At 38.6% G+C, this 15,515-nt stretch overlaps 1 protein-coding gene across 1 annotated transcript; it reads left to right on the forward strand.

Annotated features, from left to right (window-relative positions):
* The first annotated feature begins 197 nt into the window (after positions 1-197).
* Positions 198-15,210, forward strand: LOC100377111 (uncharacterized). Its single transcript, XM_078007024.2, has 7 exons — positions 198-678; positions 5,885-5,913; positions 8,791-8,995; positions 11,087-11,361; positions 12,187-12,329; positions 13,121-13,227; positions 13,605-15,210. The coding sequence occupies exons 1-7, from the start codon at positions 423-425 to the stop codon at positions 14,072-14,074; spliced, it is 1,485 nt and encodes a 494-aa protein (XP_077863150.1). The 5' UTR covers positions 198-422; the 3' UTR covers positions 14,075-15,210.
* The last annotated feature ends 305 nt before the right edge of the window (positions 15,211-15,515 follow it).

Here is a 15,515-nt window from a genome sequence, read left to right on the forward strand (position 1 = left end):
ATGGAGGTAATCACCTCATCAAAAAACGTCCAACGTAATCGCAAATTGTGTATTACAACTAATTTTGCATAATATTAATATTAAGGTAATAATAATTGCTTTAACAGCTCATAGTGTAATAATAATATACCATGAGCATTGATATTCACCCCACCATTATACCATGTACTACGATGGTTCAGTCCACTTTCCCAGAATACCACGCAACTTAGAAAACATGGCAGCGCCCTGTTCGTAGACATTATTTGTTTGTTTTTATTTCATACGGAGTACGAGACAAAGGGTAAATGAAAACTCCAACGGGAAGGCTACAAATATTCGAATATATGTTGATTTATACAATCGGATAGTAGTTGTTTTTAGCTTTCGTCTTTGCAACATTTACTAAGTAAACTTTGCAGGCGACGAAGTTGTCAACAACAATGGCGGCGGCTGGTGGCGCAGGACACGGTGGTTTCAATGTGATGTTCGGAATTCATGAGACACGTCTGACGAGATCGCTCGAAGAAAGAAGATACGCCGAAGCTGAAAAAATCATTCAGGAAACGCAAGTTCCTTCGCATTTGGATGAAGGCTTTTATCAGAGAACTCCACTGTTCATTGTTTTGAGTGGGTATGATGAACTGGGTCAACCAAGTCCTGTACATCTAGAATTAGCTAAATTATTGGCGGAAAAAGGTGTGTGTGTTATGAAAAAATATAAATACTAATAGTTGGTGTATTGCTTTATATTAACGTGCTGCTTTTGAATAATAAGGTTTACGGTTTGATAACACAATGCAAATACATTAATATTCCATATGTTCATTAGCGAGCCGAGATACCTAATTACTGTTCCTCTGGTTACACTCTCTCCATCGAATTAGACAGATGTTGTCAGAACGATTTAGCCCTGGTCGCTTATGGCCCTGATAAATAAAAGACATTACGGCCCTTGTTGTACGTTTAAGATATGAACACATATAAAATTTATATCATAGTCGTAACAACCAACCTGTTAGGGGCCATAACATCCAAACCAGGGTCGTAACATTTTTTTTTAACCAGAGCCAATAAGGACTAGGGCTGGAACGTCTAGAAATTAGATAAATGCTGGAAAGACTTTCCTTTGAACCCCCTGCCCTAATTCTAACTCTATCCCTACCTTCCATTGCCCACAAATTATTTGTATATGCCTCGCTTGAGATATTCTTGAGAACACCTGCATGTACATCTAGAGGGGTTTATACAATTGAATCAAGGGTTAGGGTTTGAGTTAGGGTAAGTGAAGGGGGGTACAATGAATAGTCTTACCATAAATTGGTGGAGCAAGAGAAGTGTGGTATAACAAAAGGATGTTGCAGGTATAACACAGAGATGCTACAGGGTTAATGCAGGAATGGTACAGGTATGACACAGGTATGGTGTAGGCATAACTCATGAATGCTGTAGGCTAACACAGGGTGCTGCAGGAATAACACGGGTGCTGTAGGCATAACACAGGTATGCTGAAGGCATAACACAGGAATGCTACAGGGTTAACACAGGCATGGTACAGGTATAAGACAAGGATGGTGCAGGCCTAAATCTGGAATGCTATAGGCGTAACACAGATGCTGCAAGCATAACAGGGATGCTGCAGATAAAACAGGAATGCTGCAGGCATAACACAGCAATGCTGCAGACATAACACAGGAATGCCATAGGTATAACACAGGGATGCTACAGGCATAACACAGGAATGCCGCTGGTATAACACAGGGATGCTGCAGATAAAACATGGGAATGCTGCAGGCATAACACAGAAATACTGCAGGCATAACACAGGAATGCCACTGGTATAACACAGGGATGCTGCAGGCATAACACAGGAATGCCACTGGTATAACACAGGGATGCTGCAGGCATAAAACAGAGATGCTGCAGGCATAACACAGGAATGTCACTGGTATAACACAGGAATGCTGCAGGCATAACACAGGAATGCTGTCGACATAACCCAGGGATGCTGCAGGCATACCACAGGGATGCAGCTGGTATAACACAGCAATGCTGCAGACATAACACAGGAATGCTATAGGCATAACACAGGAATGCCACTGGTATAACACAGGGATGCTACAGGCATAACACAGAAATGCTGTCGACATAACCCAGGGATGCTGCAGGCATACCACAGGGATGCAGCTGGTATAACACAGCAATGCTGCAGACATAACACAGGAATGCTATAGGCATAACACAGGAATGCCACTGGTATAACACAGGGATGCTACAGGCATAACACAGAAATGCCGCTGGTATAACACAGGGATGCTGCAGATAAAACATGGGAATGCTGCAGGCATAACACAGGAATGCCACTGGTATAATACAGGGATGCTGCAGGCATAACACAGGAATGCCACTGGTATAACACAGGGATGCTGCAGGCATAAAACAGAGATGCTGCAGGCATAACACAGGAATGCCACTGGTATAACACAGGAATGCTGTCGGCATAACCCAGGGATGCTGCAGGCATACCACAGGGATGCAGCTAGTATAACACAAGAATGCTGTAGGCATAACACAGGGATACTGCAGGTATAACTTGGATGGTACAGCATTACACAGAGATGATGCAGGCATAACAAAAGAATGCTGCAGGTATAACACAGGGATGCTGCAGGTATAACATGGGTGCTGCAGGCATGACACAGGGGTGCTGCAGGCGTAACACAGGTATGCTGCAGGCATAACACAGGGGTGCTGCAGGATTAACACAGGCATGGTACAGGTATAAGACAAGGATGGTGCAGGCCTAAAACTGGCATGCTATGGGCGTAACACAGATGCTGCAAGCATAACAGGGATGCTGCAGATAAAACAGGAATGCTGCAGGCATAACACAGCAATGCTGCAGACATAACACAGGAATGCTATAGGCATAACACAGGAATGCCACTGGTATAACACAGGGATGCTACAGGCATAACACAGGAATGCGGCTGGTATAACACAGGGATGCTGCAGATAAAACATGGGAATGCTGCAGGCATAACACAGATATATTGCAGGCATAACACAAATAAACTGCAGGCATAACACAGGAATGCCACTGGTATAACACAGGGACGCTGCAGGCATAATACAGAGATGCTGCAGGCATAACACAGAGATGCTGCAGGCTTAACACAGGAATGTTGTAGGCCTAACACAGGGATGCTGCAGGCATAACACAGGAATGCTGTAGGCATAACACAGGGATGCTGCATGTATAACACGGATGCTACAGCATTACACAGAGATGATGCAGGCATAACAAAAGAATGCTGCAGGTATAACACATGGATGCTACAGGCATAGCAGGGATGCTACAGGCATAACACAGGAATGCAGCTGGTATACCACAGGAATGCTGGAGGCTAACATAGGGTGCTGGAGGCATAACACAGGAATGCTGAAGGCATAACACAGGAATGCTACAGGGTTAACAGAGACATGGTACAAGTACAAGACAAGGATGGTGCAGGCCTAAAACTGGAATGCTGCATGCATAACAGGGATGCTGCAAGCATAACAGGGATGCTGCAGATAAATTATAGGAATGCTGCAGGCATAACACAGCAATGCTGCAGGCATAACACAGCAATGCCACTGGTATAACACAGGGATGCTGCAGGCATAACAGGGATGCTGCAGCAATGCCGCTGGTATGACACAGGCATGCTGCATGCATAACACAGGAATGCTGCAGGCATAACACAGAAATACTGCAGGCATAACACAGGAATGCCACTGGTATAACACAGGGATGCTACAGGCATAACACAGGAATGCAGCTGGTATAACACAGGAATGCTGTAGGCATAACACATGGGTGCTGCAGGCATAACACAGGAATGCCGCTGGTATAACACAGGAATGCTGTAGGCATAACACAGGGATGCTGCTGGTATAACACAGGAATGCTGTAGGCCTAACACAGGGATGCTGCAGGCATAACACAGGAATGCCGCTGGTATAACACAGGAATGCTGTAGGCATAACACAGGGATGCTGCTGGTATAACACAGGAATGCTGTAGGCCTAACACAGGGATGCAGCTGGCATAACACAGGGGTGCTGCAGGTATTCTGCAGGCATAACACAGGAATGCTGCAGGAAAAACACAGGAATGCTGCTGGTATAACATAGGAATGATGTGGGCTTAACACATGGATGATACAGGTATAACACGAATGGTACAGGCAAAACACCAGAATGCTGCTGGTTTAACAGGAATGCTGTAGGCATAACACAGGAATGCTACAGGTATAACACAGGAATGCTGTAGGCATAACACAGGGATGCTGCTGGTATAACACAGGAATGCTGTAGGCCTAACACAGGGATGCAGCTGGTATAACACAGGAATGCTGTAGGCATAACACAGAGATGCTGCAGGTATAACACAGAGATGCTGCAGATAGAACATAGGAATGCTGCAAGCAAAACATGGGAATGCTGCAGGTGAAACACAGATGCTGCAGGCATAACACAGGAATGCTACAGGCATAACACAGGAATGCTGCAGGCATAACACAGGAATGCTACAGGCATAACAGGGATGCTATAGGCATAACACAGGGATGCTGCAGGTATAGCATGGATGCTGTAGGCAAAACACAGGAATGCTGCAGGCAAAACACAGAAATGCTGCAGGCATAACACAGGGATGCTGTAGGCATAACACAGGGATGCTGCAAGTCTAACTTTCCTACAAATGTTCGGGTAATTTTTGAATTAGTCTTAAACTTGTTCACTTATTCTTTCAAAATCAACATGGGCTCCCCCTGTAGCACCTATCAGAATACAGGGATTTATATTTTTACCTCAGTGTATTTAAACATTGCGACATATGCACATCCATTTATTTCAAGATGATCGAATGTAGATCATTTTGGAATAAAGAATCATCAATATCAAGCATTTCTGCCATTCCGGAACCTGCTTTTAGATATATTTTTTGGCAGATTTCATTAAAACTTGGTACATACCGGTACATTGGACATTATGGGGCCTTGATGCATGTCATTTTGTTTTTGCAGAGCAGATTTAAAATGGCCGACTGGTGGCTATTTTGTTTTAATATCATTTCACACATGTGCGTATTTATTCATTGTGTTATCAGATTCAAGATGGCTGAATTGTGGTTGTTTTAATGTCATGCATTTTGTTGCTTTTTGTTCACACTTAGTATGTACATTGAACTTAATAAGACATTAAAGCATAATCTCAAAATGACCGACTGATGACCATTTTGTTTTACTGAATTATCTGACTGTTCATGTTCAAACTTTATATTTCTTAGACTTTCAGAAACTATGTAATGGCAATTACTTGTTATTTGTGTGTTGTTGAAACCTACATGTATCAGGGGTTTAAGAGCTGGCCGTATGTTCGGCTACAAACCAAAATTTGCCGTCAACTTTCTCCCTTTGTCTGCCTATGTTGGCCTCGCTCCAGCGCTTCGCTTCGCTATTTTTGTTTTGGCCTGTTGTTACAGGATGATGGCCTGCTATTTAATTTATTTGTCAAACCCCTATGTATTGTGCAAAAATCGTGAAATATACAGTATCAGAAATTTGTAGCAAAGTATATTTTGTTCTTCTAGCTCAATTTTATTGTGGTATGTTCAGAAACTCAGATTCTGATAATCATTTTTTTTTATAGTCGTGACAAATGTCTTTTACCCTCTTAGTGGTCTGGTTAAAAATAACAAACATTGTCAGCTGAGACCGATTTCACAAAACAATGGATCATCAGTGATTGTAGTCAGCTGTTACCCTTCAGTATAGATCATGGCATTGTCATAACTTAGTTTTCAATTAAGCATTCATTAGGTTAAATTGTGTTCATTGTTGTTTGTGATTTATTTCAGGTGCTGATACTGGTCATAGAGTTCCTGAGGTATGAACTTAAACTCATTAATTCTAGTAATACACATTCATTGCATGCTACTAGTGGACTGTACATTAAACATCACAGTCCCACAGTGTTGAATTAACATTGTATTTATTGATTTTCATTATTAATTAATTTACTCTTTGTTCCGTCACAGATTTAAAAACAGAGTTCCATATTTATTCAATTGCATTTGGTTTACAATATCTATTTCACTCCTTCTCGTTGAACATGTTGCAAGCTGGTAATAAATTTAAATTAAATCTTTGTTAAATTCTATTCTTTTTACTACTGGTTTTACACCATACCAACACATGGTTCACCCTAACTACAATATTTAATTAGCTCATTAGTTTAGCTACATCTGTGGTATTACCTGTTTTACATCCATGATGAAAGTAACACCCATAACCAGCTAAAAACCCAAGTGCCGAAATACTACAATGCAGGACTATTCCACTGTGCTGTTACCTTTTTAACATGTGTCTACTGTGGAATACTTTATTTTCACTGGAATTAATTTTCGCTGAAAAGGTTTTTTGGGCGTTTTGTGTGGAATTTATTTTCACTGATTTTTGATGAGTTTAATGTGAAATATAGGAAAAAAAGTATATTCACTGGATTTTATTTTCACGGAAACATCCCTTCAGAGAAAATAGCGAAAATAAATTCCAAGCGAAAATAAAGTATTCTACAGTATTTGCTATAAAGCTAAAATACCCATCATACAAACCGACTGGGGCCCAAGTGCAGGATTGTCATAATATACTATACTGACTCATATAAAAAAAAAGAAGTAACATTTTTTGCATGACATCATGACTGAGTAAGAGGAATTAGTGGTATAACCGGTGTATAACATCGCACAGTCAGTTATAACACGTCATAACTTTGTTTTATTTGTTCATTCATAAATTAAATGTAAACGTTGTAGAAACTGATTGTACAAATATTAAACAGCAATGCGGCAAATAATTATCTGGTCGATATTTTTGAAGTAAATACGATGAAAGTCATGAACATATTCCTGGCTGAAACATTTCAAATGCGTTTCATTTTAACCTGTTACAATAGACATTGCCACAATAATTCATTTGTTTCTGAATTCTTCTAAATTGTGATACATAATATTTTGACTCCAATAAAAAAAAATATTTGCACTGTGACCGAGCTCATTAATATTCATGAGTGACCGGCACTCCCATTTCGCTGGCGAGATCCCTGATAACAGAACTAAAGAAACTTAGGGTAACTGAGACTAACAAATCATGGTATAGAAAATGTTCACAAAGAATATGAAGATACAACATGCCTTATAATCCAAAATTTTTTTATAAAACAAAAATGTCAGAGAATTATTATTATGTGTCACCTTTATAGTACATGTTGTGTACTTGTTTTATTTCAAAAAACATATTTAAGTATTCTGTATTTTCTTTATGCATGCAGTTTTTAAATAATGAAATCGTAGATTTGCTGGACAAAAAAAATGTTGGAGTTATAAATAAAGCAGAGAAACCTGGGAATGTGCATTACAGAAATACACACAGAGTATAATGAAGATGAGCTTTCTAATCTAGGATTTTCTAAAATCTACCAACGAAATGTTGTCAGAAAAATATTTATACCGGTATTACACCATGAAAAAGTATATTGAAAAGAAAAATAATTTAAAATACATGTATATAATATGTATTCTATTACAAATACTTTGAGGTTAACTAATCCAGCAGCCATGTTTAATGTTTTTTACTTTCTGGATTCAGTACATACATGCCCAGAATGCACTGTTCCCCTATGCAACTTGGATGCTAAATTGTTACGCCAACAGTAGTGGGTGGCCAGCGGCCTCTGAATGAGGTAAGCCAAGATGTCATCAGTTCGCCTTCCCCATGCTGTTTCATGATAAAAATCGAGAAAATATGGCTTTTTCTTGTTTGAGTTTACATGCAAACTGCTAATATATTTGTTTATTTTCTTTGGTTATATATTTCATTTGTATTTATGAATACACTTTATAACTGCTTGCAGACTTCCAGTGGTCATTGTTTATATCTAAACTCTTGAAACAATAGCGAAATAAACCACTTAATGGATTTTGATGAAACTTGTTACTTACAATGTAGATGCTCTGGGACAATGCGCAGACCTAATTAGTCTTGAGTAAAAGTCCATGCATATTATTACCAAATTTGCATAATGATTAGCAAATTCTCCACTCTCAAGCACTGATCATTACATTTCAATAAAACATGGTACATAGATGTAATATGACAATGCACAAACCTTATTGGTTTTAAGGTAATATCTGTGCATGTTAATTAATTTGCATAATTAGTAAATTTTTAGTCTTTTCTGCTGATCATTACATTTTAATGAAACATGGTACACAGGTGCTCTAAGATAATCCAACAATCTAATTAGTTTTGGGTTTATATACATTTTTACATCCATAATAATTACCTGATTTGCATAATAATTTAGTTTTCAGCTTTCCGATTTTTCAAGATTTTTTTTATAAAATCCTTCACTTGTCCTCAAATGTCAGTTCAGCCTAATAAAATAGCAATGGGAAAGACTTGTTAAAGGAAAATATGCTAAGCCTGGTGTGCTTTTCCTATTCTGTCAGGGAACTCACAACACCTAGCTTTGTGTTACTACTGGAAACTAAAAAAAAGACTTGAGAGAATTTGATGTGACCTACAAAAAAAGAATTGCTTACATAGTATTTTCATTTAATTTATTATTGCACGTTTCTATTATCAGCCTAGTGCAATTGACTTCATAGCTTTATGATAGCCATGTTGTACAAATTGAGCCAAAATAAGCAGCCTGTAAAAGCACATTTCACAGTAAATTAAAAACTTTTATTCTTGATTGCAGACCTTTGGATCCGAGTTTCTGAACCCAGGATGCTCTCCCCTGCAGTTGATGGTGGAGTTTTTCAATAATACAGTAAAGAAACGCAATAACGAAGGTTCTGATGCAATCTTTGGTCCAAATGCAGTGATTGGATTTGGTCACAAGAAGAATCTGACAGTCAAAGAAGTTATCAATGAAATAGTTCACCTTGCTTGGGTGTTCCTTGGTGAGTTCAACAGATAAAATGTTTTCATACATTGTATTTATGCACCAGACCCATTCCCATAGAAATTATGGTGATAAACTTAGGACATTGATGCTCAGAGAAGTCTGGTAGTGTCTGAATAAATCAGGTTAAAAATAATCAACAATATCCTCAGGATTACACATCCACAAAGTGTCTCAGTTTGTTTAAATATTTTGGACAATGGAAATTAACATGATCATATGGCATTTTTGTTTACTACAGGTGTTTGCACACTACCGATTTAGCTTCATCAGTGATTGTCTACGTCCCCACATATCGTGTGGTGGGGAATGTCAGGGTTTATATCTGATAAATGTAGATAAGGGGCTAGTGGGAAATCAAACAGGTGTGGTCATCGCCACAGGTCGACCACCTTTTATGCGAATTTATGCATAGATTCCATGACTATGTAGGGTGAGTCCTGCAATCGTAAAGCTATCCAGAACGATCAACAAATGCCTTAACCGATCATTTTTTCATTCACATATATATATTGGCATACATATGTACGTCTATTCGTTTCAATTCAAAATGGCCAAATGGCATTTATCAAAATCAAGCATTCCTTCCATTCCAAAACCAGACTAGTTTTGTTCAAACTCGGTACAAACATCAGACATTGTGGGACTTTTATACAAATCATTTCGTGTTTTAGATCAGAATCAAAATGGATGACAGGTGGCCATTTTGTTTAAACAAATGCAGTTTGAGAGGTATGTGTCTGACATGCCTTAAAGTGCGACTCTGCAATCCCAGGGATTGCACCAGTGCATAATGGGAAATGTAATTTGTATGGTCTGCCCAGTTGTTTATTTGGTACATAGCTGTTATCATTTCAACCGAAGGTGTTAATTCCGTAAGCTAACATCATGCATTACTCTATTATCCAATTTGAAAAGACTTATTGAATCGTGTTCAATGCTCATGGGTCCCCACAATCTTTTTAAAGCAGTTTTCTTACTTAAATCATAGAGCTTCTTATTTAGTTCCGTGCTTGCAATGGATAGCATAGTACAACATTTTCCATAATGCGTCTTGTTCGCTAGGCAATAATGGCGTTATGCAATGTGGAAAAAAGGCTCCAACAAATTAAAAAAAACAAAAAAAACTTTGCGATATGGCTGTGTGGCACGGGCATACCCAGTTGCCCAATGCCAAATATACACAAATATGTGTGTGACACATACGTTACAAAACATGGACACGTATACCTTTTTTTACGCAATGCTGTTGGTCAACAATCATTTCATTGCGGGGATACATGTCATAGATTAAATTCAAGAAGCATTCGCATATTCAAAGCATATTGTTGAGGAATGATTTGTTGACGCTCCCCTCGAATGAACCCCGCTATTATCATGACCAGCCAGGCCCGTCACATTCGCCAATAAACTAATCTAGGGCAGTACCCACAGCTTTGTTCGTCTTGTCATCGACAATAGGGTGAAAACCATCTTTTTTCCTTCTAGTAACTGTTTCCACTGGAAAAATAAGAATCGATCAAGTTTACAACCTCTGTAACCACGAACGTCTTTTTTTGCGCACATACACTAAGGAAGTTAGTCCCTCCCCTTTCGTGCACACCTCAGCTCGTGCCATCCGCACTCACTTGGGACGGACTACTTTGTGGAGTGCCGACGAGTCACAACGCCCCTGAAGTGACCGGACAAACAGCTCATAGCATATCATTTCAATGTAATTATATAAACATACCTAGAGATAAAACAAAAAACTCAGGATTAACACATTGCATTTGCATAAACAGTCAAAACGACTGTCTGAATCATGCTTTCCTGTAGCTTTTACATGAAAATCACTCGGACATTGCTCTGAACTTGTAAATTAACATCAAAATTGTATCGCAGATATATTCATGTTTGTGTACGACATGAAAATAAAGCACCACAGGCGGTAATATTGCCGAAAAGAGTGATTTTGTGGAGCACCCTGAAGCGATGTTTCACGTTTGAGTGTCATTTATTTCTTAAACTTGATAACTCACTGGAACTACATGTACGTACCAGGGGTAATGCTGTTACTTGTTTTTATTGAAATGATATGATTTTTCAGGTCATGGAGCTGATCCCAATGTGAGAGATGAAAACAACAAAACACCTCTACATGATACTTTAATAAACTGCAATGACCTGTCCTTGGCCGAAGTGTTATCTGATAATGGAGCTGATGTTAATGCCAAGGACTGCTTTGGTAATACTCCATTGCTATCTGTATGTACCTCATTTCCACATGGTATGAATAGCATTGAAAATCCTTACCAAGAAGTTCATAGTCTTGAAAGCAAAGATCATGCTATACCATTTCTGTTGTCAAGACCACAAATACAGGTATGTTATATACTACATCATTAGGAAACATATGGTGCTTGAATTCATCAATTGTTATGGTAACACTCTAACCTGTGCATTATGGATTTGGCACCTTGACTACTGTGTAACAATAGCAAATGTTAATCACCTCTGTTGTATTCAGTTTAACGCATAGTGATCTCCAATATCATAGAGTTAGGAGGGGAGGGAGCTGTTCTATAACGCTCTACTGGGGAGAACCCTACCTCTACCCTTTGATTCTGGAATTGACTTCTGACCTGTCAACCATTAGAGAATTGACTCTACCTGCACCAGAACTGACCTCAGATCATTGATGGCTCCCACACCTACCATATAATCTCCGAAATAGGCGTAATTTTTTGAACATTTCAATCTTTCCTGACACCTATTCAAGAATATGATGTTTATTGTGGCGAAACGTGAATGGGTAAAACTTCGTTTCGACAATGAGCTTTTATCACCGTAAAATTATGGGGGATATCTTATTGCGTCAAGCATTTACATGTGACCGAAATCATTTGTTTACATTGAAACTAAGTTGATTGATGGCTCCCACATCTATCACCTCTAGAATTGACCTCTGACCTGTCAGCCATTAGAGAATTGACTCTACCTGCACAAGAATTGACCTCAGATCATTGATGGCTCTCACACTTATCTCCTCTAGAATTGACCTCTGATCTATCAATCATGATGGACTTTTCATTTTCTGAACTTGGTGACAAGTGTACTATTTTTGTTTGCATTATAACTTAATGTGCCTTAGTGATTGGTCAATGTGAACTAACCCTTCCTATAACTGTATCTATTAATATCTTTCAGATAAATGCTCAAAATAAACAAGATAGAACAGCACTGTTTGAATGCATGTCAAGGGGGGATACTAGAAACGTGTTACGACTACTTGAATGCAGGGCTGATCCGGATATATTTGGTTGGGTTAATGATTTATCTGAGCATGGCAGGTAATCTTGTGATTGCAGCTTGACTAATTGGAAACTAATATAGAATAACATTAACAATGTTTGCATGAATTGTGCTGCATTTTGTATATTGCTGCTAAATGTAGTTACCTGTAATAATAAAATATTTTTTTCCTGTCTGTCATTATCAACGCTTTTTAGTGGCCTGGATAAGTTAATTAAATGTTGTTCAAAACTGTTTATGTAATGAATGCATGTATACAGTGCAGTTTTGGTGTCACTGGCCTATATATTTTTGGAGATATTCGTGATATTTATAATAATTGTGGCCAAAATATTGCCTTCCACTTTTCTGACAATGTCCAGTGAAATTTATAATAATTGTGGCCAAAATATTGCCTTTCTCCATTCAGACAATGTCCTGTAAAATTTATAATAATTGTGGCCGAAATATTGCCTTCACTATTCTGACAATGTCCAGTGACATTTATAATAATTGTGGCCAAAATATTGCCTTTCACCATTCAGACAATGTCCTGTAAAATTTATAATAATTGTGGCCAAAATATTGCCTTCACTATTCTGACAATGTCCAGTGACATTTATAATAATTGCAGCCAAAATATTGTCTTCACTATTCTGACAATGTGCAGTGACATTTATAATAATTGCAGCCAAAATATTGCCTTCACTATTCTGACAATGTCCAGTAAAATTTATAATAATTGTGGCCGAAATATTGCCTTTGTGTCCAGTGAAAACTTTTAGAGAGATGATTTGCTTTGTGCCCTTGATACATCAATGTGCTTTAAATGTTTCTATTTATTTTATAGGCATGTATCACCATTGTTTGTGTCTCTGATGTCATCTAGAGTTGTTTGTTCTACTACTCCAATGATGTCTAATAATTATCAATTTATTGCTCACCTTGTTGACAGAGGTAAACATGTGTTAAGTTTTATTTTCAAATTTTCATGTACTGGATACAGCTTTTATGGTCCATTATTGTTCAGCAGAATTGCCAAAATGCAGATCTGATTTTGACCTACATTGTAACTGTATTTCTAATGTTAGTTAGTAGGTAATGCTACTGATGTTGTACTACACTGAATACCACAACATAACACCAATATCATGTCAAGATAAAACAAGTTCCTTACACATTTCAGTAACAATAATGCTAAGTACCAAAAAAATAGGCGCTAGAACCAGTTCAAAAGCACTTGCGTTAATCCAAAAATGGAATACATTTGTTCAAATATGGTAAAACAGATATAAGTTATATTGCAATATTGGTAACTATTACGTTTTTTTCAGGGTATTTCAGCACTGCTAAGACGTACAATGAATTACTGGACTACATTGCAGAGTTTCCTGGCTGCAGCCATCTTGGGAAAATTGGACCAAGACTGATCCATTTGTTGTTTGGTGGTACAACCACCTCTTTACTCCAGTTATGCACCAGGAAGTTATTCCAGACGTGTTACATGAGGAGTACTGACACGTTGAATAGTAAATTGTTCCCAAATTCTGATGAATTAAATCTGGAATGTTATGATCACTATGGTGATTATTATGAAAGCTATTTACTTGGAATTCTGAATAGAAGTCAGTTTGAATTCCTGATCGATATTTTACATCTACCAAAAAATGCTATCCTCAATTTTGAAATTGAGCTTCTACGACAGAGACTATTGAGTAAATTTTTTCAACATGATTGGTTTGATGAGAGAAGTATTGGTTCCCATAGCGACAGTGAAAATGAGTCTGATGGTGAATACTGGTAATCATAGTAAAATAGAACACAGTTGCTACGGGAGATGTTAATTAAATATAGTTATCAATCTGTAGTCAGTGCTAAACATTTTCAAAAAAATATGGAAACCCATTTATAAATCATCTGATTTATCAGTGACCATCTATCACACAGTTCAAAAAAACAAGATTTCACTTCCCTTTTTGAATTGTTTTTGTTATTGGATTGTGTTCACTTGAGAATACTGCTGATAATGGAATGGAAGATTCCATTTATGACCCCATGTGGTCCACAATCATTGACTACTATGGTACTTACTAAATGTGTTTCAATTTCTCACATTCAGGATTTATAATTATATTATTGTATGATCAAGACTATAGCAGTACAGCTTCAAATACAGGTGTCATTATAATATTATCTTTCATCGCTGTACATTTAGACTGGCCCAGCTGTGGTGATTTTTTTAGTTAAATTATAATACCGGGGTAATTAAAAAACTAGAAAAAAAAATAAGCAAATAACACCGAATAAACGGCAAGGTAAAGACTATGTCTAATTATAGTAAATACGTACTGCGTGCGTGACTCGAACCGGCGCTCGCGTACGGCACCTAATCGCCTAGCTTCACGCCACTACACGTCTTCCCCTCGGCCACCGGGCATCCCCATAAAAGGATGCTTAATAACCGAGCTTATTACGTGCAGAGAACGTGAAACCCGTCCACGCGATACGCGCCACACAGCATGGCCAGAATGCGGCAAAGGCCTTCAGATCTGGCTGTAGTAGGATGGTGAAAGTAATGGTACAGCATTTTAACAGTGAATAAGTACTGAGAAATAATTTTTAAACTCATAGTTGCTGTCGACATAGGAAGTAAAGTAAGCAAATAACACCGAATAAACGGCAAGGTAAAGACTATGTCTAATTATAGTAAATACGTACTGCGTGCGTGACTCGAACCGGCGCTCGCGTACGGCACCTAATCGCCTAGCTTCACGCCACAACACGTCTTCCCCTCGGCCACCGGGCATCCCCATAAAAGGATGCTTAATAACCGAGCTTATTACGTGCAGAGAACGTGAAACCCGTCCACGCGATACGCGCCACACAGCATGGCCAGAATGCGGCAAAGGCCTTCAGATCTGGCTGTAGTAGGATGGTGAAAGTAATGGTACAGTAATGGTACATGGGGATGCCCGGTGGCCGAGGGGAAGACGTGTAGTGGCGTGAAGCTAGGCGATTAGGTGCCGTACGCGAGCGCCGGTTCGAGTCACGCACGCAGTACGTATTTACTATAATTAGACATAGTCTTTACCTTGCCGTTTATTCGGTGTTATTTGCTTACTTTACTTCCTATGTCGACAGCAACTATGAGTTTAAAAATTATTTCTCAGTACTTATTCACTGTTAAAATGCTGTACCATTACTTTCACCATCCTACTACAGCCAGATCTGAAGGCCTTTGCCGC

This window comes from Saccoglossus kowalevskii, chromosome 11 (genome assembly GCF_978046115.1).
Source record: "Saccoglossus kowalevskii chromosome 11, keSacKowa6.1, whole genome shotgun sequence".
NCBI classification, from domain to species: Eukaryota; Metazoa; Hemichordata; class Enteropneusta; family Harrimaniidae; genus Saccoglossus; species Saccoglossus kowalevskii.

Excerpts from the sequence above, each read along its gene's own strand:
- LOC100377111 (XM_078007024.2), top strand. The coding sequence starts at position 423 with ATGGCGGCGGCTGGTGGCGCAGGACACGGTGGTTTCAATGTGATGTTC. Across the intron at positions 679-5,884 it reads TAAATTATTGGCGGAAAAAG|GTGCTGATACTGGTCATAGA; the intron begins GTGTGTGTGTTA and ends GATTTATTTCAG. Across the intron at positions 13,228-13,604 it reads TGCTCACCTTGTTGACAGAG|GGTATTTCAGCACTGCTAAG; the intron begins GTAAACATGTGT and ends CGTTTTTTTCAG.